The 26,422-nt window shown below is 41.7% G+C and overlaps 1 protein-coding gene across 5 annotated transcripts in view; it reads right to left on the bottom strand.

The window, feature by feature from the left end:
* The window catches only part of PCNX2 (pecanex 2), a 281,650-nt gene that overhangs the window by 96,862 nt on the left and 158,366 nt on the right, over window positions 1-26,422 (bottom strand). For all 5 annotated transcript variants that reach the window (XM_082407553.1, XM_082407550.1, XM_082407549.1 and 2 more), the window contains one exon: window positions 22,986-23,163. In XM_082407553.1, the coding sequence (XP_082263679.1) occupies window positions 22,986-23,163 (178 nt within the window). The remainder of the gene's footprint in view (window positions 1-22,985; window positions 23,164-26,422) is intronic.

Raw genomic sequence — 26,422 nt, 5'->3', positions numbered from 1 at the left:
TCTGGATGGGACTCCACAACTGCCAATGCCTTTGAGGTGCTGACAGTTGAGAGAAGAGCAGTTTACTCTCTTATGTCAGCTTGAGGCTGTATCTCTTAGGTTCACATAAAGATTAGTCCTCTCCGAAACCGTGGTTCGAAAGGATACAGGTACCCCAATGTTCACTGCAGCACTATTTACAACAGCCAAGACATGGAAGCAACCTAAGTGTCCATCGACAGATGAATGGATAAAGAAGATGTGGTACATATATACAATGGAATACTACTCAGCCATAAAAAAGAGTGAAATAATGCCATTTGCAGCAACATGGATGGACCTAGAGATGATCATACTAAGTGAAGTAAGTCAGACAGAGAAACAAATATCATATAATATCGCTTATATGTAGAATCTAAAAAAATGATACAAATGAACTTATTTACAAAACAGAAACAGACTCACAGACTTAGAAAACAAACTTACGGTTACCAAAGGGGAAAGTTGCGGGGGAGGGATAAATTGGGAGTTTGGGATTGACATATACCCACTACTATATATGAAATAGATAACCAACAAGGACCTACTGTAGAGCACAGGGAACTCTGCTCAATATCCTGTAATAACCTAAATGGGAAGAGAATCTGAAAAAGAATAGATACATGTCTCTGTATAACTGAATAATTTTGCTGTATACCTGAAACTCATACAACATTGTTAATCAACTATACTCCAATCTAAAATAAAAATTTAGAAAAATTACTCCCCACCACCTTATTTCCCAGCAGTCTATAGGTGATTTGGGCAGACAGGCCTAACACAGACTCAAAGTCTTGACTCACTTCTCTTAAAAGATACGATTTCCTTTCAAGGCCAACATCATTTCCATTCATTCCCACCATTAATTCAACCAGAGGAGGAGCATATGAGTTACAAAACAGAAGACATTCAAACACATGACTCTAGATTACATGGAAAGCAAACGTCCTGAGAAGTGGGGATGGACTCTTTTGTATTAACTTGCTCCTTTATGCCCTAACTCAACTCTATCAGGCAAATGCCTCTGGCTTTGAAATATTCTAGTCACAACACGGCTAAGGATTCTTAGTCTGCTTATTAAGAATTAGTCCTGTGACTCATGCCTAGATGAAAATTGCCAAGCATGAGCAAGATTACCTTATGTGATGTATGACCCCCTAGCTGCCCTGAAAATGAATCACGGGTTTTGGAAAGTTACTCCTGTTGGGGTTTCAGTGTATGACTATATCCTGGGAGGATTTTAAGCCACCTCCTGGAAAAGCTGATAAATAGGTCCAGGCATTGCAACTACAATCAGACAGGCAGCCCCAGGGAAAGCCTCATCTGAAAGTTTAAAGCGCTAACAAGTTAAACTTTGCTACGTTATGATTAAATGAATACATTACAATTATTTTTTGCTTAGCACAGCGACTTGTATTTACACATAAGCAAAACCAGTAATCAGACACATGTGCTCTCATGCTCTAATTGCAGCCAAGGCCCCAGGTATCTTTGCTCTTTTCCTATGTCTCTCTTGGCCTCGTTTTTTGTTTGTTTGTTTATTTTTGTTTTTTTTGTGAACATTGTGAAGAATAAAATACAAGCTTTGTAAAAGATGTTCAATATGTAGCTCATCAAATAGACTCTGCTGTTCTTAATCACTAAAGCCAGATCTCCCAAATGTTAGCTCTTTACATACCAATGATTCCTCTACAACTCAGTAATTTAATGATCCTCCAGGAAGCCCACCAGGAAAAGGATGTACTGGGGATGTGTCCGATGTCAACACAACACAGAGCATGGGCCTGAGGGCACGCTGCCCGGGTTTCAATCCCACCTGGCACCTATCACGGGGTTGATAACAGATCCTCCCCACACTGTCATTTTGAGGATTAAATGACTTCATCTTTGTTAAGTGCGGAGTTTAATAAATACATGTTAGGACAGGTGGATATCTTATTTTGAGGATGCATTTGCTCACAATCAGGAAATTCTAGGGCCCCTCCTCTAAGCAACTGAAACTTGACTAACTCCAGGACCTCTTATTTTGCAGAGGAGGAAACCAGACTCAGAGAGGCTACGTGGGCTGCTTAGGGCAGACCGTGAGTCACTCTGGCCCCCAAATCCAGAGGTTGAAATTCCTGGTTCTCTGCCTGGTGATAGACATTTCTACCTCCCAACCTTACCATGTCTCCCTGAAGCCATGAGCCTTCCTGGAAGGACAGCAGCAGGAAGCAGCTGAGGAAAGGTCTCCTCTACCTACACCTTCCTGCTGACAGCAACGGGGCAAGGTCACAAGTGAGAAGGTGACAAATCGGAGCTGCCCGATTTGTCACTATCGGGGACCTCTTCTCCATGTACACAGTGATGGAGGGCTATGACCTGTCCTGGAATGCCCTTTTCAGTACAAACGCCCAATGAACGAAAGATGACACCACCCAACAAGCCCAGTGACATTCAAGTTGTCTCAACAAGGCAGGCTGCTGGGTTACCTGTGCTTCTTAAGAATGGATGGCTCCAAGAAGATTGACATGGCTGACATATTTTATTCCTAAAAGTGGGGGGAGGTGCGCTCCCTGTTAAAAGACTCAACTTCAAATTTTCCCTTTACGCTTCTTCCTTCTCTTCTAGGGTTAAGTCAGATGAAAACAAAATCAAAAATTTGTGGGTATCCAAAAATTGATGTCTAAGCACAAAAGGAAGCTTAAATATTGATCATTAATGAGAAGCATTACAAGAGGCACTTTCTGTACCGTATTAGGCCATTGTGTATAAATTAATAACACATTTAAGATGAGTTAATGGAAACAACAACACTAACATTGCCACGTGCAGCATAGCATTGCATTGAAGTACTTTTAATTTTTATTTTATATTGGAGTAGAGTTGATTAACAATGTTGTGATAGTTTCAGGTGTACAGCAAAGTGAATCAGCTATACATATACATGTATCTATTCTTCTTCAAATTCTTTTCCCATTTAGGCTATTACAGAGTACTGTGCAGAGTTCCCTGTGCTATACAGTAGGTCCTTGTAGGTTATCTATTTTATATATAGCAGTGTGTGAATTTGGGATTGACATGTACGCATTGAAGTACTTTAAATAGAAATCCATTTCCATTAGCTATGAACTTGCATCTCCTTAGACAGTTCGAGGTCTCCGTTTTTTTTGAAGCTTAACTCATTCCTAATGTTCTGCTGCTAAGATCTTAAAGCTCAGCCCTATTAAAGCATAAAAAAACTTCCCCAATTACCCAAGTATGACTATACAGGAAAAGAAAATCATTGGGGTCTTTTCCGCTGAAAACACTCGGAAAAGACGACAGGAACTCACAGTGGAATAATTCTGGCTGTTTCCCAAAGAAAGACACCATAAATACTCTCACTTCAAATAACCTTTTTTGGAAATATCTTTTCAATCAGGCCTAGACATGCTGTTGTATCTCTGCTCTAGGCAGGAAATGCAATTTGCATAAATTCACAAACTATCTTAACAGAAGTGTCACCCAATAAGGATGAGCCTAACACATTTCCTTGCTAATATTGATACATTCTGAAAGAAAGCACAGGCCAGCTTTTCTCTGGGGACTTCCTCCCCCCTGCGCCAATGAAATAACTCACCATTTATTGAATGCTCTTATATTGGGCATTGTCTTAGGGAGCTGCCCATATGCTATTCCATTTGATTAAAGTGTAATTTTCCCTCCCAATCCCAATCACTACCTTTTACCCTATTGCTCCAGCCTTACTAGTCTCCCAGATTAGTTCTATCATTTGCCACTTTTTTTTTTTTTTTTTGCATTTTGTCGTCAAAGTCAGTGAGTTTTGTTTTTCTTTCTCGGAAAAATATGCAACTTGTGATTATCAGTGTTTGAACCTGAAGAGGCAGGCAAGGCTGAAAGGAGTCCCAGAGACTGGCTATTGGATGAAAGGTAAATTGAGTTCAAAACGAGAGAGGACGCTGAGGGAGCAGAGACCAGAGTGCTTGGAAAGGAGGTAAACAAATGCGAAGACGTTTGCAGGTTCAAGGGGGAACAAGCTGATGAATTCAGGTGGGAGCCCAGCTGAGGGACTGAAAGGTAGGAACAACAGAGTTGGGGAAAACTATCAGACATTTCGATGCACAGGTAGGGATGTGGGGAGTAAAAAAAATTTTCGAGAAGGAATGGAAAAAGTAAAGCTAGTGACATTTCAAAAGTGGGATAGCACTTTTTAGGGAAGGGGAAGCACTACTTCATAGAATTACTGGTTGATAACAGCAAAGATGATAAATTTGGGGGTATTAGCTTTAAAACGTAAACATTCTCAAATGGGGCTGACAGTATGAGTCAGAACTGTATAAGTTAAATAAACATATTCAGGCAGTGGTTACACAATCGTATTTCAGAAGGTGAGAAATGGATTCTATCTCAATACACAATGTGTGTTGGGACCCTATTATATAACAAATGGTTTAGCAAAGTATTGATGGGCTTCAGGGAGCAATGGTAAGGCAGAAAGGCTACCATCCCACTGTAAAAATAACATAAATAATCTAAAAAATTGTAAGAAAATATAATTAGTATTTGAATTCCAAAGAAGGAAAAATCTCTAATAGTCAAAACCAAAGAGGGAATTTTAAATGAGAATGCTAAGTCTGAACTGACACCATGATGACCCCAAGAGGACATAGGCATGAATATGGGCTGCAGGAGCTGAGCACTTGGATTTTAATGGACTTGAAGGGCAGCAATGCCCACCAAGGTGTGAATTAGAAAAGGCCCACCTACCAGGGCTGGGAGAAAGCAAAAAAGTTTTCCTTCTGCCTGGTGTAGAGGAGATAAAAATCTATCATCCACAACGTGCCAAAGCCATTGTAATGTAGGGGAGTGGAGTTTAAATGTAGACTATTCCAAAAGAGCAGGAACACAAAACTGAGAGACTAATATTAAAAGTAGTGAAGGATGACAAAATTTTCTTGCATAAATCGTCTTCAGGGACACTTCCACAACCAGAATATGTAGACCTCCCATTAAACGCCAAAAAGAAAAGAAAAAAACTGCATTGAAAAAACTTCATATGCTAATCAAAGGTGCTTATTAATCATTTGAGTAACCACTAAATCACTCAAGTTTTCAAACTTTAATGTGCATCAGAATCACCTGGAGAGCTTGTAAATAAAAGATTCTGGTTCCTACTTGCAGAGGTTCTGATTCAGTAAGTTTAGGATGCAGCCCAAGAATAACCTCCCAGGTGATGCTGAAGATGCTCCTCTGGGGACCACACATTGAGATTCATGGCACTAAAGGACCAGAAATATAATACTCAATTTCCAAAGTACGAGAGGGAAAGAAGAGATCAAATAAAATCTATTCAATTCAATGGAAGGCAAAAAAGAAGGGGTGGGGGGGAAGCATTGTAAGTAGAAAGCAAAATATCATGATAGAAAAAAGTATAAACATATCAGTAATCAGAGTAACGTAAATGGATAAAGTTTGTCTATTAAAATGTAGAGATTCTCAGTCTGTATTAAAAAGAAAAATTGTGCTAAATGCTTTTATAAGAAATATTAAAATGACTTAGAAAGTTTTAGGTAACAGAATGAAAAGAATATATGGCAGGTAAATCTTAATCAAAAGAAAGCTTGCTTACCTACATTAATATTAGACAAAATAGAATTTTACCAAAAAAGGATAAAAAGCAGTACAAAAGGATGAAAGTAAAGAGTCACCAGAAGATAAAATAATTGGAATGTATGTACTTAACCACACAGTCTCAAAATATCTAAAGTAAAAATGGACAGAATTACAAGGGAAGATTAACAAATCTACATCATAGGGGGAGCTTTTAAGACAGGCATCTCAGAAAATGATGGTTTGGTTAGACCATAGATTAATAAAGATATAAAATATTTGACCAACAGAATTTACAAGCTTTATCTAAGAGATATGTGCATTAGAACCTTGCAGCCAACCAAAAGAGAAAGAATATAACTTTCAAGCATATGGACATTTACAAGAATTGATGACTTACTAAACTAAAAAGAAGTCTTAACCGATGCTAAGAATTGATATCATGCAAACTGCTTTGCAATTAAGTTAGAAGCCACAACTACTGAGCCTGCGCATCTGGAGCCTGTGCTCTGCAACAAGAGAGGCCGCGACAGTGAAAGGCCTGCGCACCGCGATGAGGAGTGCCCCCCACTTGCCGCAACTAGAGAAAAGCCCTCGCACAGAAACGAAGACCCAACACAGCCAAAAATAAATAAATAAAATTAAAAACAAAAAATCTAAGGAAAGAGAAAGGAACCTGGGATAATAAGTTATCACCTGTGAAGTGCAATTTGGATAATTGCACTTAATAACTAAGAAGAGAAACAGGGATGATACAGGGATGTGTACTCAGCAGGTGTAGGCTACTTAGGCAAATGAATGCACAGCTAATAAAGGGAAAAGCAACAGGCCTGATTCTTTGATTTGCCAGCTTTAGGCAGCAAAACAAATTCAGACCCCGAGGAGAACATGACAGAAAATATTAGTTAGGCTCATATTTCATAACCACTAATTAGGGTATCCATAAATGCAAATGAAGTCACCATTGCACGTTTAAACTTTACAATCTACCAAGAGGTAGAAATGCACAAAAATAAAAATCTTGTCAAGACCCCTGAGAATTGGGAATTAAATGTAATGCTGCATCTGTGTGTGTGTTTCTGCTTGTGGTAGACAGAGGGGTACTGGCTCAGGTGTGTCACTGGGGAAGGAGGCAAGGGTGGACTTCAACACAGAAGAAACAGGAGATGATAAAAGTAACCAGGCAGAGAGAGGGTTACCTTTCGTTCTCTAAGCATCTTGCTCAAATGGAGCTTGGAGTGAAGTGGTAGAAACAATACAGTTAATATACACCTTCTGCCTTCCTTTTCAGCTCCTTAGTCCTCTAAATTCCTTATGTTAGCTTTCATCCAATTACTGTATGTAGGATAGTCTCCCATCTTTGTTTTGGCTTTTGTTTAGCTTTCTCTTCCCTATGGGGAAAAGGCAGCTTTCTAGATTCTGTTTCTGGGGGCTTCTTCCCTCTCGAAGATTCACTATAACCCTAAGGGTGACAAATGCAGTTTTTAGGAAGAGCGTATGACAGCCAAGTTCATAAGCCTCCTATCAAGCTGCTGCTTTTACCCATGTAGCATTTTAGTAAGAGAAACAAATAATGCTGATATCTGTAGCTACGAAGCAGCTTTTTCTGCATCTTCTCTGAAGGTCCCCCTAATCGGATATCCCATCCCCCTGCACCTCCTGGATATCTACCTCATGTACTCTCCTGAGATTTTATACTTGTAAAAACATTTCATCCATCTAATACACATAGAAATAAGGTGATTCATACAGTGGTGTTCCAAATAACAGTAGCTCTCTGCTTTAAGCGCCTAAACTTTTTAAATTTATTGATTTTTATACAAATATAATAATACAAACTCACTTTAAAAACACCAAATAATTCAGGATTGCTTAAATTGTAAAGTGAAAGTTCTTGTAACCCACCTCATTCTGACCTAACTTCCAGGACTTGGAATTTTCTGCACATGCACCTGTGCAATACACGCACCTGTGCAATACATGCACCTGTGCAATACATGCATGCGAGTGTGTGTGTGTGTGTATGTCTTTTTTATTTAAATTGAATTAGCAATATACAGTGTTCTGAAACTTGATTTCTCTATTTTATAGATCATGGGCATTGTTCAGTGTTGGTATAAACTGCTCTCCCTCACATCTAATTAACTGCATAATATTCCATTGTTTGGCCAATCTACTGAATCATTATACTACTGATAGACATCTAGGTTGCAAAAATTAATTTAAAACCACTGCTGAAGAAAATTTCACACACTTATCTAAGAGATCATACAAAGCCAGTGCAGTGGCTGTTAACACAGTGTACTCCCCTGACTTTGATCACTGGGTGGGCACATGGTCTACACTGGGACGGTCATGACATCCCCCTCTGTCCATGATAACTGATGCAGGGGTAAGCACAGTTTGTGATACAGACAACAGGTACAGGATGTTAACTCCACCAGCATTGCTATATGAAGGTGGGGCTCCTGGGAGCTATCTTGTTCCTTGTATGGAGAATGACCCCCAGCAAAATCAGGCAAAAATAAGTAGGAAAGAGAGAGTATAAAAAGATAGTTTGCTCTAGGTATGGCCCCATCTCAAATGAGATCTACTCTCAGGCATCCTAGTTATGTAAAGCAATATAGTCCAACTTTAAGTTGAGCTTTTGTCACTTGCCATCAAAACGTTCTAATATACCAAATTTATCAAAATTTCATGTAAAATTAAAAAGTAGTTCAAAGAGCTTCTGGTTTCTCCTCTTGGACACAGAAAGCTGAAAAGAGCATTCTTCCCACCCTTATAATGAGAAAAAGCCAGACAAACTTCAAATTCATGACTGCTTTTTTAACCCATTGGAGAACTGGGCTGTAGAGAAGCCAGCTGGCCCACAATCTAAGGACAGACAAGCACCTTCAGGGAGAAAGGAGGTAAGAACTCCCTCACCTGGGGCAGATGTCACCAGAAACTGGTAGGAAGAGTTTGTCCAAAAGAGCTGATGAATTTTGGTGATAGTCAAGTGTGGGCTCGTAGGACACCAGGAAGCCCCCTGGAGGCTACAGAAATTGCAGGCTCTTTCTCCAGGCACTCCCCTGGGTGCTGACAGAAAAGGTCGGAGGGAACCCTAAGGAAGTGTCTGATGTGGTACAGACCTGAAGGAAGCAAACAGCAGACACACGGAGGAGCACAAAACTCTGCTACACCCTTTCCCCCGACCTCTCTTACGGGACACATATTTCAGTCTACAGAGGAAAGGTCAGCAAACACTGTCATCTCCAGGGCATTGGTGAAGACTCACTGCAGCTGGGGGAAGGGAACGACACAACAGCAACAAAAACCCCACTCCTGATGAAGGGGCAGGAGTACCTGCTGGACCCAACTGCAGCTGGAGGAGGATGAGGAGAACTGAGAAGGACACAGGGACAGGGCGAAGGCCTAAGACTGAGGTTTAATTAGAAAACAGAGAATGTCCTCCCCTTCCACCTTCTCCCCCTGCCACCAAGCTAACAAGTTGCAAGTGAAAAGTAAAACCAGATGCTGATAGGAGAGGGACAGGAAAGGCACAAGCACATGTGAAGAGACACACTGAGGAGCAGCATGGGTGTAGAGCTGAGCACTGAGCAGACATCGCTCTGGAAGCCAACTCCCAAGGTAAACACAAGGTATCCCTTCAGGAGTTTTGAAGCCTGTGGTACCTTGAGGGTAACCATGGCAATAACAAACCCCCAACCTGGCCCATCTCCTAACTATGTTAACTCAAACCCTACGCTGAAAATCTAGCAGAAGGAAAGGCATGCCTGGTTTCAGGCATAAAAGCTATTTGCTTTATACTCTATGGTCCTCCACAAGAATCCAGCTTTCAACAAAAAATTATGAGGCATATGAAAAGGCAAGAAGAAAAGGACTCCTAAAAGACAAAGCAACAGTCAGAGCTAGACTCAGATATGAAACACATGTTGGAACTATCTGACAGAAATTAAAATAACTTTGATTCATATGTTATGGGCTCTAATGGAACAGGTACACAATATGAAAGATTAGATGGAAAATTTCAGCAGAGAGGTGGAAAGTATAAAAGAAAGACTCAAATGGAAATGATAGAAATGGAAAATACACAAGAGAGATACAGAATGTTTTCAGCAGGCTTGTCATACTAACACAGTTGAGGAAAGAATTAATGAACTTGAAGACAGATCAAGAAAAATGACCTAAATTGAAACACAAAGATAAAACTGAGTGAATTTAAAAAAGAAAACATTACTGAGTATCCAAGAGATATATAACAATATCAAACTAACGTATGTATATTTTGAACCTCAGAAAGGGAGGACAGGACAAAGAAATGTTTGAAGATATAATGGGCAAGAAATTTCCAAAATAATGACAGACACCAAGCCACAGACTCAAGAAGGTCAGATAACTCCAAGGAAGATAAATACCCAAACAAACAATTGAATAAACAAACAAATAACAACAAAACCTACCCAACACTAGGCATATAATAATCAGATTGCTAAAAACAAAAGACAAAGAGAAAATCTTGAAGGCAGCCCCCCAAAAAGGCACATTACACAGAGAAGAACAAAAGTAAAATTACAGAAGACTTTCTGTAAGCCAGAAGATGATGGAGAGACATTTTTAAAGTGCTAAAAGGGGGTGGGGGCAGGAACTGTCAATATAGAATTCTATACCCAGTGAAAATATCTTTCAAAAATGAGAGAGAAATACTTTCTTAGGCAAACAAAACTGACAGAATTCACTGACAATAGACCTACACTACAGAAATTGTTCAGGAAGTTCAGGCAGAAGAAAGACGATACAGGTTGGAAATTTGGATCTACACAAAGAAATAGAGCATCAGAAATGAAAGGTGACAATAAATCATTTTTTCTTATTTTCAAATGCCCTAGAAGAGCAATTTTGCTCTAAAGCAAAAATAGTAACAACGTATTATGTGTTTTTAGTATATGTTAAAATAAAGTATATGACAATAACACCAAGGATGCCAGGGAGGAAACTGCTGAAATTCCTTACACTAGACAAGCAATGGTATAATATAATTTGAAGGTAGATTCTGCTGAATTTAAGTTTTATATTCTTAATATAATTGCAATGACTTTTAAAAAAGAGACATAAATAATACGTCAGTAGAAGAAATAAAATGGAATTAAAAAGTAGTTCAAAGTTTTTCCTGCTGCTCTTCCCTTTACTGCCCTAATTAGTTGCTCCTTCTGGAGAACCCATAATATTTGGCTTATAACTTCCTACCGCATGGAAAGTAGTACAGCATCCTGGTTATAAGACTAAGCTTTGGAGTTAGACCTAGGTTCTCATCCCAGCTCTGCCTCTCACTACTTGTGTGATCTTGGACAAGTTTTACTCCTGTGAGCCTTAGTTCTCTCATCTGCAGAGTAACTATGGTAATGGTACCTATCTCAGAAATTGATTGTGAAGAGTCAATGAAATAATCCATGTTAGGTTTTTAGCTCAGGACCAAACATATAATAAGCGCTCGATAAATATAGATTATTTTATTTATTGCCCTTACGACATTGTTTCAAAAGTAGTTTTTATGTTTTTCTCTCCCACATCTTCCATTGAAAAGTATGCTCATTGTTAGCGATACTATATTAGTTATAGTTGTACAGTTTATCTTCTAGCAGGTAACTAACATAGGCACGTAGTGGATGTAAGTGCAGTAAGTGTTCTTCAGAAAGTGAAACAATGAGTAAAAGAAGGTCTCAAGTGTCTTACTAACTCAACTCATAGGCTATAGTGGACATGGGGGTCAATGGAATTTTTCCTGCTACTTGCTGATTCTCATTTACATGCCAGATCTTTGCAATTGCCACTGATTTTCCTGACAAAGGTGGTATTTCCCCTTTTTCTCTCGATGGATATTTTAAGATAGTAACCATCTCAGTGTCACTGACCGTCTTTCTGCAACTGAGGCAGAAGCACCATGGTTTGGTCCACTCAGAGTACTTCCACAACTGGTAGCAAAAGGAAAGAAGGAATGAGAAAGTCTATGACCTCGAAGATCTTGTCTGAAATATGAACCCCTGGTAAAGGACACTGTTTGGAATCTCCAGGTTCATGTCTGTAAATCCTGTAGAACCGGAAGCCTCCAGTCAGTAAAGGAGAGCAAACGCCAGTTGTTAGCCTTGTCAGGAAGATGTCGCCCTGGCTTGTAACCAAATCGAGCTCTGTCTTCAGGAAGTCCTTTAAGGAGGGCTTCCTCATTGCTGAGAAAGGAAGGTTTTCAAATTCTTTCAGTGAAGAGGGTCTAGATTTATCACTTCTACTAAATTCCCTGAAGCCACTCATGTAGCTTTTGTGTGCCTCAAACACACACCACTGCCCTCTTCTCTGAAGATTCATCAGCAGTGGCCCTTCGATTCTACAGAGAAAGCTGTAGACTTTTTAAAAAATGAGAGCCCATAAAAACTTCTTTGACATATTAGCAGGGACACACAGGACTATGCTGCTGTTTGAACAACATGACTAAATCCATGTATTTATTATTCTATACTTTGGCATGAGAAAAAAGGAAACATGAAGAAAAAAAAAAAAAAGATATAACTCTTGCATACCAGCCTTGATGTCCTAAATGGGAAGGAAAAACAGATCCTTACTTTGAAGGCTGAGATGCAGAGAAGCTGCTAGCATTCACTTCAGGCCTCCGTCCCTTCCCAGGAGATGAATTACAGTAACTAGCATGGTTTGAGTTAAGGGAAACCCATGGCCCTGGTATGTGGGTGTTGTCCTGGGGAGTGGAAGACAAGGAAGTTGATGAGTTAGGCTATAAATCTTGACTAAAGGATGCTTGGGGCTGTTCAGGCACTTCTCAGCTGTTACACGACACAGTTAAAAGTGGCGTCACAGCGGTGGCTACACGCCGTGAGCTGGCCAATTGGATGACATCAGCTTGTCACCACTGGGGTAGACCTGCAGCTAGAAGCAGATTGTGTTTTCCCCTCTGAGTTTTGCAAAAGGGGCTCGGCTGATTACACAGCACAGAGCAACACACTCACAGCGGAAGAGCCAGCTCTGCCGGCCATGTGTTAAGTCCTCCACTGTGAACGGGGCAGCAGGCAGCAGTGAGGCAGCCAAACAAGATTTATGAGAAGCCAAGAAAATCAAAACACACACCATGGAAAGCCCAAGGAGGGAACGCCAAGTGACCCGTATGCTCAATCTAAAACCACCCCTTCCCCCATGGGCTCCCCTGTCCCTGCTGTGAACCATCATCTCTCTAGGATAATAAAACATCATCCAACCACCACATCCAAGCTCAGACTTCATTTCTCACAAGCCAGTTTTTCCATCTTTCAACTGAATTTAATTAATATGAATGGAATTAGGGTGACCCAATCCTAACCCTAACCCTAACCAGGACCCTGCATTTTGTTGGATGTTGCAGCAGGTGGGCAATAAATAAGCACACCCGTGGTCCCACCATTCGAGGAGTTTCCAATCTTCTCAGGAACACAGACACACTGGAATGTGTTCTTCGTTTCTGGACAGAGTGCAGAGCCTGTGAAATTTTTCTCCTGCACCATCCTGGTGGCAACTACAAGTGAACATGGGTCCCTGAGAGACTGGAAGGTGTGCTAGGTTCCTGCAGTGGTTCTGTGAACTTTCTGCAAGCCAGTTTTTACGCCTGGGCTTGGGCAGACTGGGAATAGGATCAAGTTCAAGTATGGTTCTGTGAGTGAGTGACTTTGGGTAAGTTTCTAACCTGTCCATGCAAAACAGCACCATTGAACATTCCACAGAGGCTTACTGTTTTCCTACGGTGTTCTGGAAATCAGGACATATCAGTAAACAGACAAAGATCTCTGTCCTCATGAAACTCACAATCTGGTGGGAGAGACAATCAAATGAAAAACAAGTCAAGGAGAGAGTGTGTTAGAAGGTGATGACAGCACAGCAGAAAGGTAATACAGTGCAGTGTGAAAAGATGGGGAAGCTGGGTGGAGGGCAGAGAAGGGGCAAGTTGCGATATGAAAACTGGGTGGTCAGGGTAGGTCTGACTGAGAAGGTCAAATCTGAGCAAAGCCTTGAAAGAGCTGATGGAGTGAGGGAGTGAGTTTTATCTAGTCGAGAGAAAACTGTGAGACAACCTTACTGAAAATTCCAAAATTATGAAAAAGGTCAATAAACTTGATAAGTCCATTCTTCAACTCAGTTAGGGAAAGGGACCTACAAATAAACTGAAAATGGAAAATGGAGTCTCTGTCAACATTACTGAACCAAAAAGATAATGGAGAGATGTTACATCCACCACTTAATTTCAGGATAGGAACTAGCCCACATCACGACCCTGTGGAGGAGGTGTGTGCAAATGTCACCCTCCGAAAACTCAGAGGGGGCAGAGGGAAGCCATGCTAAGGTGAATGGCCCCATAGAAAATAACTTCTGCTGTCCATAATTTCCTGGCTGGAGATGCCTAAGAACTCAATTCTTGTATTAAGTGTCAAGCCCTGCATTTCAAACCTAGAGATGGTGGCATTAAGTAAACATTGTACTGTGGCCCTTCACATCACACATATATGGCATGTTTATTCCTGGCAAGGGCAGTGGACTAAACCTTTTAAACATAACGAGAATGGCATGTCTAAAGCCATCCACCTCTTCTAAGCTGATAAAACATTAACAGCCTGAAAGTGGTTGTGACTGCAGAATTTTCCCTTAAATACAGCTCCACTGAATAGCATACTATAAAGCTCCCCCAAATACCCACATTTAAATACACTGACCTGTGGTCAATGAATATATTTGGTCATTTACAAACAGACACGGAGGGCCCACTCTACCAAGGGCACTTTGACTTCCGTGAAGCTGCGGATATTGTTGACCACTCCCTCCTTCTTGAAGCCATTTCTTTTCTTTCTTCCTATTTTACTGTACTTTACCTTGTCTCATGAGTCACTTTTCCTCCTCCTCTACCTGGGTCTTAAATGCTGGCCATCCTTGTTGGAAGCAGCATGTCTTTTGGAAGGATTCTCTATGGAGACCCTATCGTGTACATCTTGTCCACCCAACAATTCCTATCACAGGCATCTGTGTTCCTGAAACACTCATGCGCACCAGCGTCTGACACTTCTGGTCTGCCCTCCCTTTCTTCCCTCTCTGACCCGCTGTCCCTATAGTGTGGTTAGACAAGAGCCAGGCCTCATTGACTAGAGGGCTTGCGTCCCTCTTGCCTAGTTCCTCAATGGACACATGACACAAAAGGAGTCAATGAGATGTTCCCCAGGACTTTGGCTAAAACCATCAGGAAAGAAACTTTCTCTTCTTTCTGGGATTATTAGCTGAAGGGAGTCTATACATACAGAACCAATCTAAGAATGAAGCCAGCAGAGGCGAGAAGGAGGAATAAACACAGAATTTCGATGCCATCGTTTAAGCCTCTGAATCGTCCCATCAGTTATGTGAACCATTAAATCCCCCTTTTTCATTAAGCCAGTTTCATTTGGGTTTCTGGAGTTTGTGAACACAGAAATCCCAGCTACCACAGGAAAAAAAATCGGAAACAAACTAAATGTCTATCAGTAGTGGAATGGTTAGTCAAATTATTGCTATGGAATACTATGCAGGTGTCAAAAGGAAGAGGCAATATTACACATACTGTCGTGGAAGTTCTCTAAGACATATTTTTGAGCAAAAAAGGAAGTAAACATGTGTAAAGAATGACCTATTAATATTTTACGTTTTGTGTGTGTATGGGGTGTGTGTGTGTGTGTGTGTGAGTGTGTGTGTGAATACATAGGAAAACAGAGTAGAAGGAATTATTTTGTAATAGTTACAACGGTTATCATTAGGGAGAGAAAGGGGTTAAGGAGTGAGGGGTGTGTATAAAGATGGACTTTCTCTGTATTTTCCATTGTGTTTCTAACTTTATTAAACTGATCCTACATTTATAGCACTTAGGTAAAGTAAAATATTTAAATGGGAAAACATCCCGTCCCTAGGTCTTTACGTTGGTCCCTGTCACGTCTCATTCCACAGTTCAACACATCTAAAACCTACATGTTTTTCCCCAAAATGTCTTTTTTTCCTGGCCCTCATTAATGACACCACCGAGTCACTGGAGGACGCGACGTGCGCTCTCCCAGACGTGGCTCTGCCTCCTATACTCCACTTCCCCCCAGCACCCTCACAGTCACTAAATGTTATCAGCTCTGCCTCCTAAACACCTCCTAGATTTGTCCCTTCTCATCGTGGCTCTGGGGCCATCATTCACACAGCTTTATGTAAAAACCACCTCACCCATTAATTTTAATTTCATAAATGGTAAAAGTGCTAGCTCCCACGTTGAACTAATGGCCTGCAGAATTTCACAGGTAACACATTCTGGAAATGCTGGCAGAATGATCCTCTGGCAGGATTATTTCAAGTCCTGCTTCTCCAACTAAAAATTACTAAAAATTTCAAGACAAGATGGTTTCTGAGAACTTTTTCAGGACCAGTGGGAGAGCATGAAACCTTTGTCACCTTGGTTCCTGTCACGACCACATATTCTTACTTGGAGCATGTCTTACTGTCCCCCAAAGACCCAGGCATATCAGAAATGTTACAAATTCATTACATTAGTTGGTTCTTAAAAGAGAAGAATGACTGATGGTGACGGCTAGGATCTGGGACCTGGGACCCTTTGCTGCAGGGTTTGCACCTGGACAAACATCCCCTCAAGCAACAAAATACAAAGAAACTATAAGAGACTAAAAAATAACTGCGTGCACAGGCAGTTGGGGCAAATTCTGTACAACAAGATATGAAGAGACCAAAAAGCCCAACTGCCACTTCTGAAGAGCCGGGAGCAAAATCAAGGTACTGCGTGGGATCCCTGCACACAACACCACCAAAGGGGTGGGCAAATCACCTAAGCCACCCCTCCTGCCCGAGCCCTGGACCTGCCCCTACCCTCACCCCATGTAAGGAACCAGCTTGCCCCACCCCCCTGAGGGAGTGAACAAGCAAGGGAACCTGTTGTTTGTTCTCGCTCCTCCCTGCTGTAGCAGAGGCCCCAGTAAAGCCTTGCCTGAATTTCCTGTCCGGCCTCCATCAATTTCTACTGACTAAGGAGGCTAAGAACCCTGGTCCGTTACAATGGGGCAGAAGACAGAGAGGAAAGGGATTGAGAGGCTGAGGGAGGGAGGACGGATGGGCCTGACTCCTTAAAGGTGCTGAGTCGCATGGGGTGTGTGGTTGGAACATCACGCGTCTCAGGATGGGATCTGCAGGGATGCTTCTTTCCCTCTGCCTCCCCCCAGCCCTCAGCCTAGCCACTAGGAATGTCCCATCCTTTGTGTCAATGCATGGGCTGCACTAAATCCTTCCTATTGTGCTCTGGCCCAGAACTCATGACGTCCCATTTTTCACTAGATCTGGCAGACTGAGGAGACCAGCCAACATTCATCTTCCAGACCTCAGGGGGGATTCACGGATTCGGGGAGGGAGAGAATAACACACAGGCAGGCCCTCTGGAAGCCATCTATTTCATCTTCTGGACCTCGGTGCTTTGATCTCACTCCACAGATCATCTCTCTGTAATCTCATCCTGTCTTTCTTTCCACCCATAAAGCCTGAAGGATTAGGGGCAACTGACATAGCAATAATAATGAGTCCACTATTCACGCAGTTCCTTTCTCCCAAGGAAGCTGGAGCCCTTCCAAGGTCTCTGCATTCATCTTGCAGCCCTTCTGTGAGGTGGGCTGCCAGGATAACAATGGTTTTGCTATTTAGCAGAATAGGGGCCAGGCTGGGGAAAGAGCTTAGGGATTTGGCAATGATAAATGAGAGGACATGTCAAAAGCAGGACTCTGATGAATCTACTGAACAAACAAAATTTCATATCATGCAACGAACACTCCTAAAGAGCAGTATTCCCTCACAAACAATATTGGAGGTTTCTACGCAAATCAATCAATGTGATACACCATATTAACAAATTGAAGGAGAAAGACCATATGATCATCTCAATAGATGCAGAAAAACCTTTTGACAAAATTCAACACCCATTTATGATAAAAACCCTCCAGAAAGTGGGCATAGAGGGAACTTACCTCAACATAATAAAGGCCATATATGACAAGCCCACAGCCAACATTGTTCTCAATGGTGAAAAACTGAAACCATTTCATGTAAGATCAGGAACAAGACAAGGTTGTCCACTCTCACCACTATTATTCAACATAGTTTTGGAAGCTTTAGCCACAGCAATCAGAGAAGAAAAAGAAATGAAAGGAATCCAAATCAGAAAAGAAGAAGTAAAGCTGTCACTGTTTGTAGATGATGTGATACTATGCATAGAGAATCCTAAAGATGCTACCAGAAAACTATTAGAGCTAATCAATGAATTTGGTAAAGTAGCAGGATACAAAATTAATGCACAGAAATCTCTTGCATTCCTATATACTAATGATGAAAAATCTGAAAGAGAAATTAAGGAAACACTTCCATTTACCATTGCAACAAAAAGAATAAAATACCTAGGAATAAACCTACCTAGGGAGACAAAAGACCTGTATGCAGAAAACTGTAAGACACTGATGAAAGAAATTAAAGATGTTACAAACAGGCGGAGAGATATACCATGTTCTTGGGTTGGAAGATTCAACATTGTGAAAATGACTATACTACACAAAGCAATCTACAGATTCAATGCAATCCCTATCAAACTACCAATGGCATTTTTCACAGAACTAGAACAAAAAATTTCACAATTTGTATGGAAACACAAAAGACCCCAGTAGCCAAAGCAATCTTGAGAAAGAAAAACAGAGCTGGAGGAATCAGGCTCCCAGACTTCAGACTATACTACAAAGCTACAGTAATCAAGACAGTATGGTACTGGCACAAAAACAGAAACATAGATCAATGGAACAGGACAGAAAGCCCAGAGATAAACCCATGCACATATGGTCAACTTATTTTTGATAAAGGAGACAAGAATATACAATGGAGAAAAGACAGCCTCTTCAATAAGTGGTGCTGGGAAAACTGGACAGCTACATGTAAAAGAATGAAATTAGAACACTCCCTAATACCATACACAAAAATAAACTCAAAATGGATTAAAGACCTAAATGTATGGCCAGACACTATAAAACTCTTAGAGGAAAACATAGGCAGAACCCTCTATGACAAAAATCACAGCAAGATCCTTTTTGACCCACCTCCTAGAGAAATGGAAATAAAAACAAAAATAAACAAATGGGACCTAATGAAACTTAAAAGCTTTTGCACAGCAAAGGAAAACATAAACAAGATGAAAAGACAACCCTCAGAGTGGGAGAAAATATTTGAAAATGAAGCAACTGACAAAGAACTAATCTCCAAAATATACAAGCAGCTCATGCAGCTCAATATCAAAAAAACAAACAACCCAATCCAAAAATGGGCAGAAGACCTAAATAGACATTTCTCCAAAGAAGATATACTTTGCCAACAAACACATGAAAGGATGCTCAACATCACTAATCATTAGAGAAATGCAAATCAAAACTACAATGAGGTATCACCTCACTCCAGTCAGAATGGCCATCATCAAAAAATCTACAAACAATAAATGCTGGAGAGGGTGTGGAGAAAAGGAAACCCTCTTGCACTGTTGGTGGGAATGTAAATTGATACAGTCACTATGGAGAACAGTATGGAGATTCCTTTAAAAACTAAAAGTAGAACTACCATACAACCCAGCAATCCCACTCCTGGGCATATACCCTGAGAAAACCATAATTCAAAAAGAGTCATGTACCACAATGTTCACTGCAGCTCTATTTACAATATCCAGCACATGGAAGCAACCTAAGTGTCCATCAACAGATGAATGGATAAAGAAGATGTGGCACATATATACAATGGAATATTACTCAGCCATAAAAAGAAACAAAATTGAGTTATTTGTAGTGAGGTGGATGGACGTAGAGTCTGTCATACAGAGTGAAGTAAGTCAGAAAGAGAAAAACAAATACCCTATGCTAACACATATATATGGAATCTGAAAAAAAAAATGGTTCTGAAGAACCTAGGGGCAGAACAGGAATAAAGACGCAGACATAGAGAGTGGACTTGAGGACACGGGGAGGGAGAAGGGTAAGCTGGGACGAAGTGAGAGAGTGGCATGGACATATATACACTACCAAATGTAAAATAGATAGCTAGTGGGAAGCAGCCACATAGCACAGGGAGATCAGCTCGGTGCTTTGTGACCACCTAGAGGGGTGGGATAGGGAGGGTGGGAGGGAGACGCAAGAGGGAGGAGATATGGGGATATATGTATACATATAGCTGATTCACTTTGTTATAAAGCAGAAACTAACACACCATTGTAAAGCAATTATACTCCAATAAAGAGGTTAAAAATATTGGAGGTCTAGAAAGCCTCTAGGAAATAAGTTAATAGAGACAATTTTTAAAAAGATGTCTTAAAATGAGGAGAATGAACAGGAAGCAGCAGTTGGGGTAAGCAGGCAGGATCTTTACAAGAAACATTAACTGTCACCTTCCTCATTGCCACCATTTTCTGTCTACAGGCTTTTCTTTCCCGGAAGACCTCAAATGCTGTCTCTTTCTTTAACTGTATTTTTTTGTCGGAATCAGATCTGGTTTCTCATTCCAGAAAATGCCCTGCTACCAGCTCTGTCAAGATGAAGAGTGAGCAGGCACAGACGGAGTCAGGGATGTGTCAGGACTGACTTGCTACACAGTATGCTGATTTTTTTTAGCTTTTGTCTCACTTGTTGTTGTTGTTGTTGTTTTCTTTTAGACTCAGCTATTTTTCCCAGCCTAAAAGCCGACTATTCAAATGACACGTGCTAATGCTCTCTCAATTAGGGGAAAAAGGAACACTGTCACGCTGGTTCTGCCTGAAATTTTTAGTGTTTTCACTGGTGCTTCAAAAAGATGATGGCGGGCTTCCCTGGTGGCGCAGTGGTTGAGAATCTGCCTGCTAATGCAGGGGACACGGGTTTGAGCCCTGGTCTGGGAAGATCCCACATGCCACGGAGCAACTGGGCCCATGAGCCACAACTACTGAGCCTGCGCATCGGGAGCCTGTGCCCCGCAGCAAGAGAGGCCGCGACAGTGAAAGGCTCACGCACCGCGATGAAGAGTGGCACCCGCTTGTCGCAACTAGAGAAAGCCCTCGCACAGAAACGAAGACCCAACACAGCCAAAAAAAAGAATAAATAAATAAATAAAATTTTTAAAAAAGATGATGGCAAGTCAAACTCAAATGCCTGTAGCACTGAGTTTTTTTGTTTTTTTTTTTTAATTAATTAATTTATTTATGGCTGCTGTGTTTTGCGTCTTCGTTTCTGTGCGAGGGCTTTCTCTAGTTGCGGCAAGTGGGGGCCACTCTTCATCGCGGTGCGCGGGCCTCTCATTATCGCGGCCTCTCCTGTTGCGGAGCACAGGCTCCAGATGCGCAGGCTCAGCAGTTGTGGCTCACGGGCCCAGCCGCTGCGCGGCACGTGGGATCCTCCCAGACCAGGGCTCGAACCCGTGTCCCCTGCATTGGCAGGCAGACTCTCAACCAGTGCACCACCAGGGAAGCCCAGCACTGAGTTTTTATGGATTTAGTTTCGGACTATGTCCCATCGGGTCCCACCCTACTCATTACGCTCAGGACGGTACAAAGTGCCCTTGTGGCCATGAAGAATGAACAACAGCTCTGCATAAATCCTTCCTCTGCGTCCAGCAAGCCTCTTGATCTGGACACCTGCACCTACCAGACGTCTCAGCAGTGCCTGGCTCCCAGCTGACCGGCAGGCGGCTCAGTGGGGAGGTTGCCTGCCCTCCAGCACATGAAAATCCCTGTTCTATTGCAATGTGGAATCACTTAGAAGACTCACTTCATTCACCCCTCTCCGCTCTGCTTTTGTTCACCTGGCACTTTACACAGGATGCTACTGACACGGACGGTTCACTGTAGAGAAGCAGCCGCACTCCTTCACATCCTAAACAGGGTGTAACTTCTCTTTTTCTACTTAAAATGGCTTTAAAAGTCCTGCCTCATATTTGGAAAGCACACGCTACTTAAAAACTTCTTTCCTACTTACGTTGATCAATCCTCTTGACGCCTAAGTGAGACTGGCATCATTATTTTCAGTTTTACAAGAGACAAGGTTTCAGAAAGGAATATAAATGTTACCAGGTTAACATGTAAATAATGCCAGAGTTAGGAATTCAATCTGTTCCAGTCCATTTTGCACCTGATAATAAGCTTTTACCACTGTGAGTAGTAAAATAATTTATAACTTCATCAATGCTTTCAAGATCATAGGAGACAATTTTACATTTATTATGTGAGATCACGGACATTTAGACATAATGAAGGAAAACAGATTATGGAAGCCTGTGATCTGAATCACCAGAAAAATGGGTTAAACTTATCACAACCAAACAGAACTCAGACAAACAGAAAACAAATCTTTGTGGGTAAAAGACCAAAGCCAGAGCTTGGGCATAAGATGGGAAAACAGGGGAGGGCTGCTGAAGTAATATGACAATTATAATATTTGAATTTTTGTCACTTAAAACAAGTAAAGAGGAAGCCAGGTGAAGGACAGGTAATAAAGAGAGGAATTCACAGAAATGATCAATAGGGGTGAAAAAATGAAGTTCAGGAAAACAAAAAACAAAAAACCTTAGAATTTAAAAATTATTAACCAAAAGGGGGAACGGTTAAGTCAATCCGAGGGCAGAAAACCCATGGCTGCTGTATTCAACGGAGCGCATGAGGAAGGAGATTCCCAAATTCTTTTTCCAATTTCTGTTTACACACCCCAGCTTTGTCACGGTGCTCAGAACACGTACACTCAGACCAGTATCCCAAGGACTTTATCTCCCTTATGTTAAACGTTAGATTGCATTCCCATATATTTGACTGAATTGTGATTAGGGTTTCTCACTACCCATGGATGAATTTACAACTGATGAAATCTTGACCTGAGACAAGCCAAGGGAAAGAAAATACTCCAAAGGACCTGGCCCTCAGGTCCCACATCTCAAACTTTACCTCAAGAGGCAAAATGCTAAGTTAAAAAAAAAAAAAAATTAGTCTGGTGGCTAATCTTTAATTTAGAGCATTTTGAGATCTAGGAAGTTCCATAATGAGATTGTTGACAGAGACAAAGGTCATAAAATTTCAAGCAACACAAACGGCTAATTCATCTTAATTAGTGATTTTTGGCAAATAACATGGCATATTTCTATTCCATGGGGAATGTTCCTCATGTGGCAGCAGGAGCGTGACACGCATACGTAATTCAATGTAAATTCATGCCTTCATTGTTTTTAAAAGAAAATGTTTCAAACTCTTAAAGCATTTGATGAGAAATGCACCTTTTACATATCGAAAGGAAGAAAAGAGCTGATTTACTTGCCTTGCTGAATAAAATGGACACCATGAAGAAATCCAGTAAGAAACTCTCTGAAATGTCTTTGTAGTCGAAATGGAAAAAGATCACGGTGAAGCCCAAGTGGGTAAACTGGTGAACTGGGTTACAGAAAGAGGCCCGCAGCAGCTTCATGCCCGCGATGACCATCAGGAAGATGTCCCAGCTGTTGAAAAGGACAGAAAGGAAGCGATCACTTGACAGCCCATACCTTACCAGGGGAGTGACAAGGGCTCGCGTTTCTTAAGTGTTTACTGTGCGTTACGCGCTTTACAAAAAGCCAGGATGGTGGGCCTTTTATTGTCCTCGTTGTACAGAGGAGGAAACTGCGTCTCAGAGTTTGAGTCTAAAGTTCACACAGGGAGGAGCTGGGAGTGAAACTCCATCCCAAGGGACTCGCCAACACAGACTCTGCCACTACAGTCAGCTTAACTGTCATCCCCGGAACTCTGCAGTCCGGGACACGGAGCCCCCTTGGAGCTTATCTGAAGGACTACTGCACGGCCAGGTTCCACGGGGAGCTTGGTGGCAAGTGAGACAACACAGCAGGCTGTCTCTGTCAGCATCTGCTCAGTGTAAGCCTTTCTATGACAAAAGAATCTCACCGAATCAATGACGTGACAACAGCTAATATTGAATTCTGAAAAGAGGAAAAAAATCCCACTATCTCAATAATGCCATTTTTACTTTACACATTCACTTCCAATGTTTTCCACCGTATTTGTTGTCTTTGTAAACATAAGCTTTCTGATCTCCCTTTTTTTGCACTGAAAATTACATCATCAACATGACACGGGCCCCCATGACATAGGCCTTTTGAGTTAAGGAGCACGACGGAGGCAGCCCGGCAGAGAAACAGCAGGACTTTGCTGTGAGGACTGAACTCCTGAATGCTCCTGTCTAGGGAGTTGGGTTATTAACACGTGTCAGAAGCATGTGCCATGTGTGCAATTCTAGCAGACAGTGAGGCCAATAATCTACCCACCTTGAGATGTGAAGGCAACTGATTAGTGCTCAGAACAGCTGGACAGAGCAAGCCACTACCACCTTGAGGGGGTCTTTCTGAAAAGAAGGCCTTGCACATTTTAGCCAGAATCCCCTCAATTAGAACATCCTATTTGGGAACTCAAAAAAGAAAGACAAAAGTGGCAATACTTTCCAGGGAACAGTTGCACTTGAAAGAGAGGTTTCCTTTTTTCTTTTTAATTTTATTGAAGTACAGTCGATTTACAATGTTGTGTTAGTTTCTGCTGTACAGCAAAGTGATTCAGTTATACATATATGTATTCTTTTTCACATTCTTTTCCTTTATCGTTTATCACAGGATAGTGAATACAGTTCCCTGTGCTGTACAGTAGGATTTTGCTGTTTATCACAAAGAGAGGTTTTCTTTCTCTAAGTACAGAAAATGGGGGTGATGAGGCAGGCCTGAATTTCCCTAATCCTAGAGGGATCCTGAGCTCTAGACCCTTATCAGCATTAATAATATCCTGTCTCAGGACTGGGGCATTCAAAACGTGTTTCCCAAGTCTTGGCATCTATCGAATACAAAACTGTAATTTTTGTCATCAAGAAGATCTAATGTTAGCAATTCCATTGGCCTCAATCTGATTTTTTTTTTTAATAAATTTATTTATTTATTTATTTATCTTTGGGTGTGTTGGGTCCTCGTTTCTGTGCGAGGGCTTTCTCTAGTTGCGGCAAGCGGGGGCCACTCTTCATCGCGGTGCATGGGCCTCTCACTGCCGCGGCCTCTCTTGTTGCGGAGCACAGGCTCCAGACGCGCAGGCTCAGTAGTTGTGGCTCACAGGCCTAGTTGCTCCGTGGCATGTGGGATCTTCCCAGACCAGGGCTCGAACCCGTGTCCCCTGAATTGGCAGGCGGATTCTCAACCACTGCGCCACCAGGGAAGCCCCAATCTGATATTTATGTGCCTTCAGACCTAGTGTTGCAGTTGATTCCACCCTGTCCCAGGATGCATCTGACGAGGTTTGGTCAAAGCCCTGTGTGATGGGCTTAGATTTGGCTTCTGAGAAAAACTAGCCCTTGATTACATGCAGGTTTGGGGAGAGCGGTAAGACCTTTAGTAACCTCTGTTCCTGCAGCGAGGCTGAGCACTTCTCCATGACCCTTTCCTTTTCCACTGGACAACTAATGCCTGTGCTGAAAAATCAGTATGAAAGCATGACTTCAGGTCCACTCACCTCTGACAACAGCCTAGGGTACAAGAATCCCTGTGACATAGCCAGAGCCCTTGGGGGGATCCCAATGATAAGGTGTCCCAAGACTAGGGATATTCTGGTTTTCAAAGGAGATCAGTGATTTTCCGGGTTATTCAGGCCAAATCTAGATGAGGCTCAACTCTAAACTTTGTTTTCCGTGACTATGACTAAAATGGACAGCATTCATTTTATGTTTATTAATGATGACTGGTGAAGACTAAGAGAGATCTTAAGGAGTGACGTTTATGGCTTTTATAACATTGCAACGGTAATGGTTACATTCAATGATTCATAGATTGTTGTAGGCTTAGCTAAAGGTCTTATAAAGGATTAGGTAGCAATCCGGGAACAATGGCCTGGGACAGGTGCACAGCATCCTTTTAGATCAGGCTGGGAAATATAAATACCTAACCAGTTATCATGATGCATCCACTCATCATTTACCAGCCCCCCACTCAATCATCCATCCATCCATCCATCCATCCATCCATCCATCCATCCATCCATCCTTCTACCACTTACTGGACCAATGGTCCCGAAAGCTGAATAAGAAACAGTGCCTGTCATTGAAGAGTTCACTATCTGGTACCATGGTTCTCAATGAGGGCAAGGTGTGGGCTAGGCTTACACAGTTTGAAACAGGCCTCTAGGTGATGCTGACATATGGCCTCCTGCCATCCTGTCTGAGAACAGCTGGTCTAGTGGGGTGCTTGAAATCTTGAAAGATTTTTTTTAAGTCGTCAGATGGATGCCTCAAGAATATAAAGGAGTTATCAACTTTGGGCTCCAAGAAAAAGAATTCTGTTCGTATCATCAAATTAAGATAATTTGGAGGTACATGGTTAAGGTGCTACTTTCTGACTTCAGTGTCTGGGAAAAAATGACAGGGGATAGAGATTAATCTTACTTCAAAGTAGACTCTCTCTGAACTGTTTATCTGACTCTGCGTGATTCCCAACCCATGCATCCATTCTCTGCCAACAGCCAGAGCTGCTTGGCCTCAACTGGCAGGCTTAGCTTGAAGTCCTAGTCCTAATGTTAGGAAGCGAGGACTTTCAATCCTTTAGCTCGCTCTCCCAGGGCAGCACTGGTACATGTGTGACTGCTTTGGTTCTGACTGTGAGTCCTTGTTCTGAAAATTGGGGATCTGCCTTGTTTCAGAATGTCGTCATGGGGTCAGCCAAGATGGTACCACACTGGAAA

This window comes from Balaenoptera borealis (assembly GCF_965194805.1).
Source record: "Balaenoptera borealis genome assembly, chromosome: 10".
NCBI lineage: Eukaryota > Metazoa > Chordata > Mammalia > Artiodactyla > Balaenopteridae > Balaenoptera > Balaenoptera borealis.
Note: the sequence above shows the minus strand (reverse complement) of the source record. Positions and strands in the feature narration are given on the sequence as shown.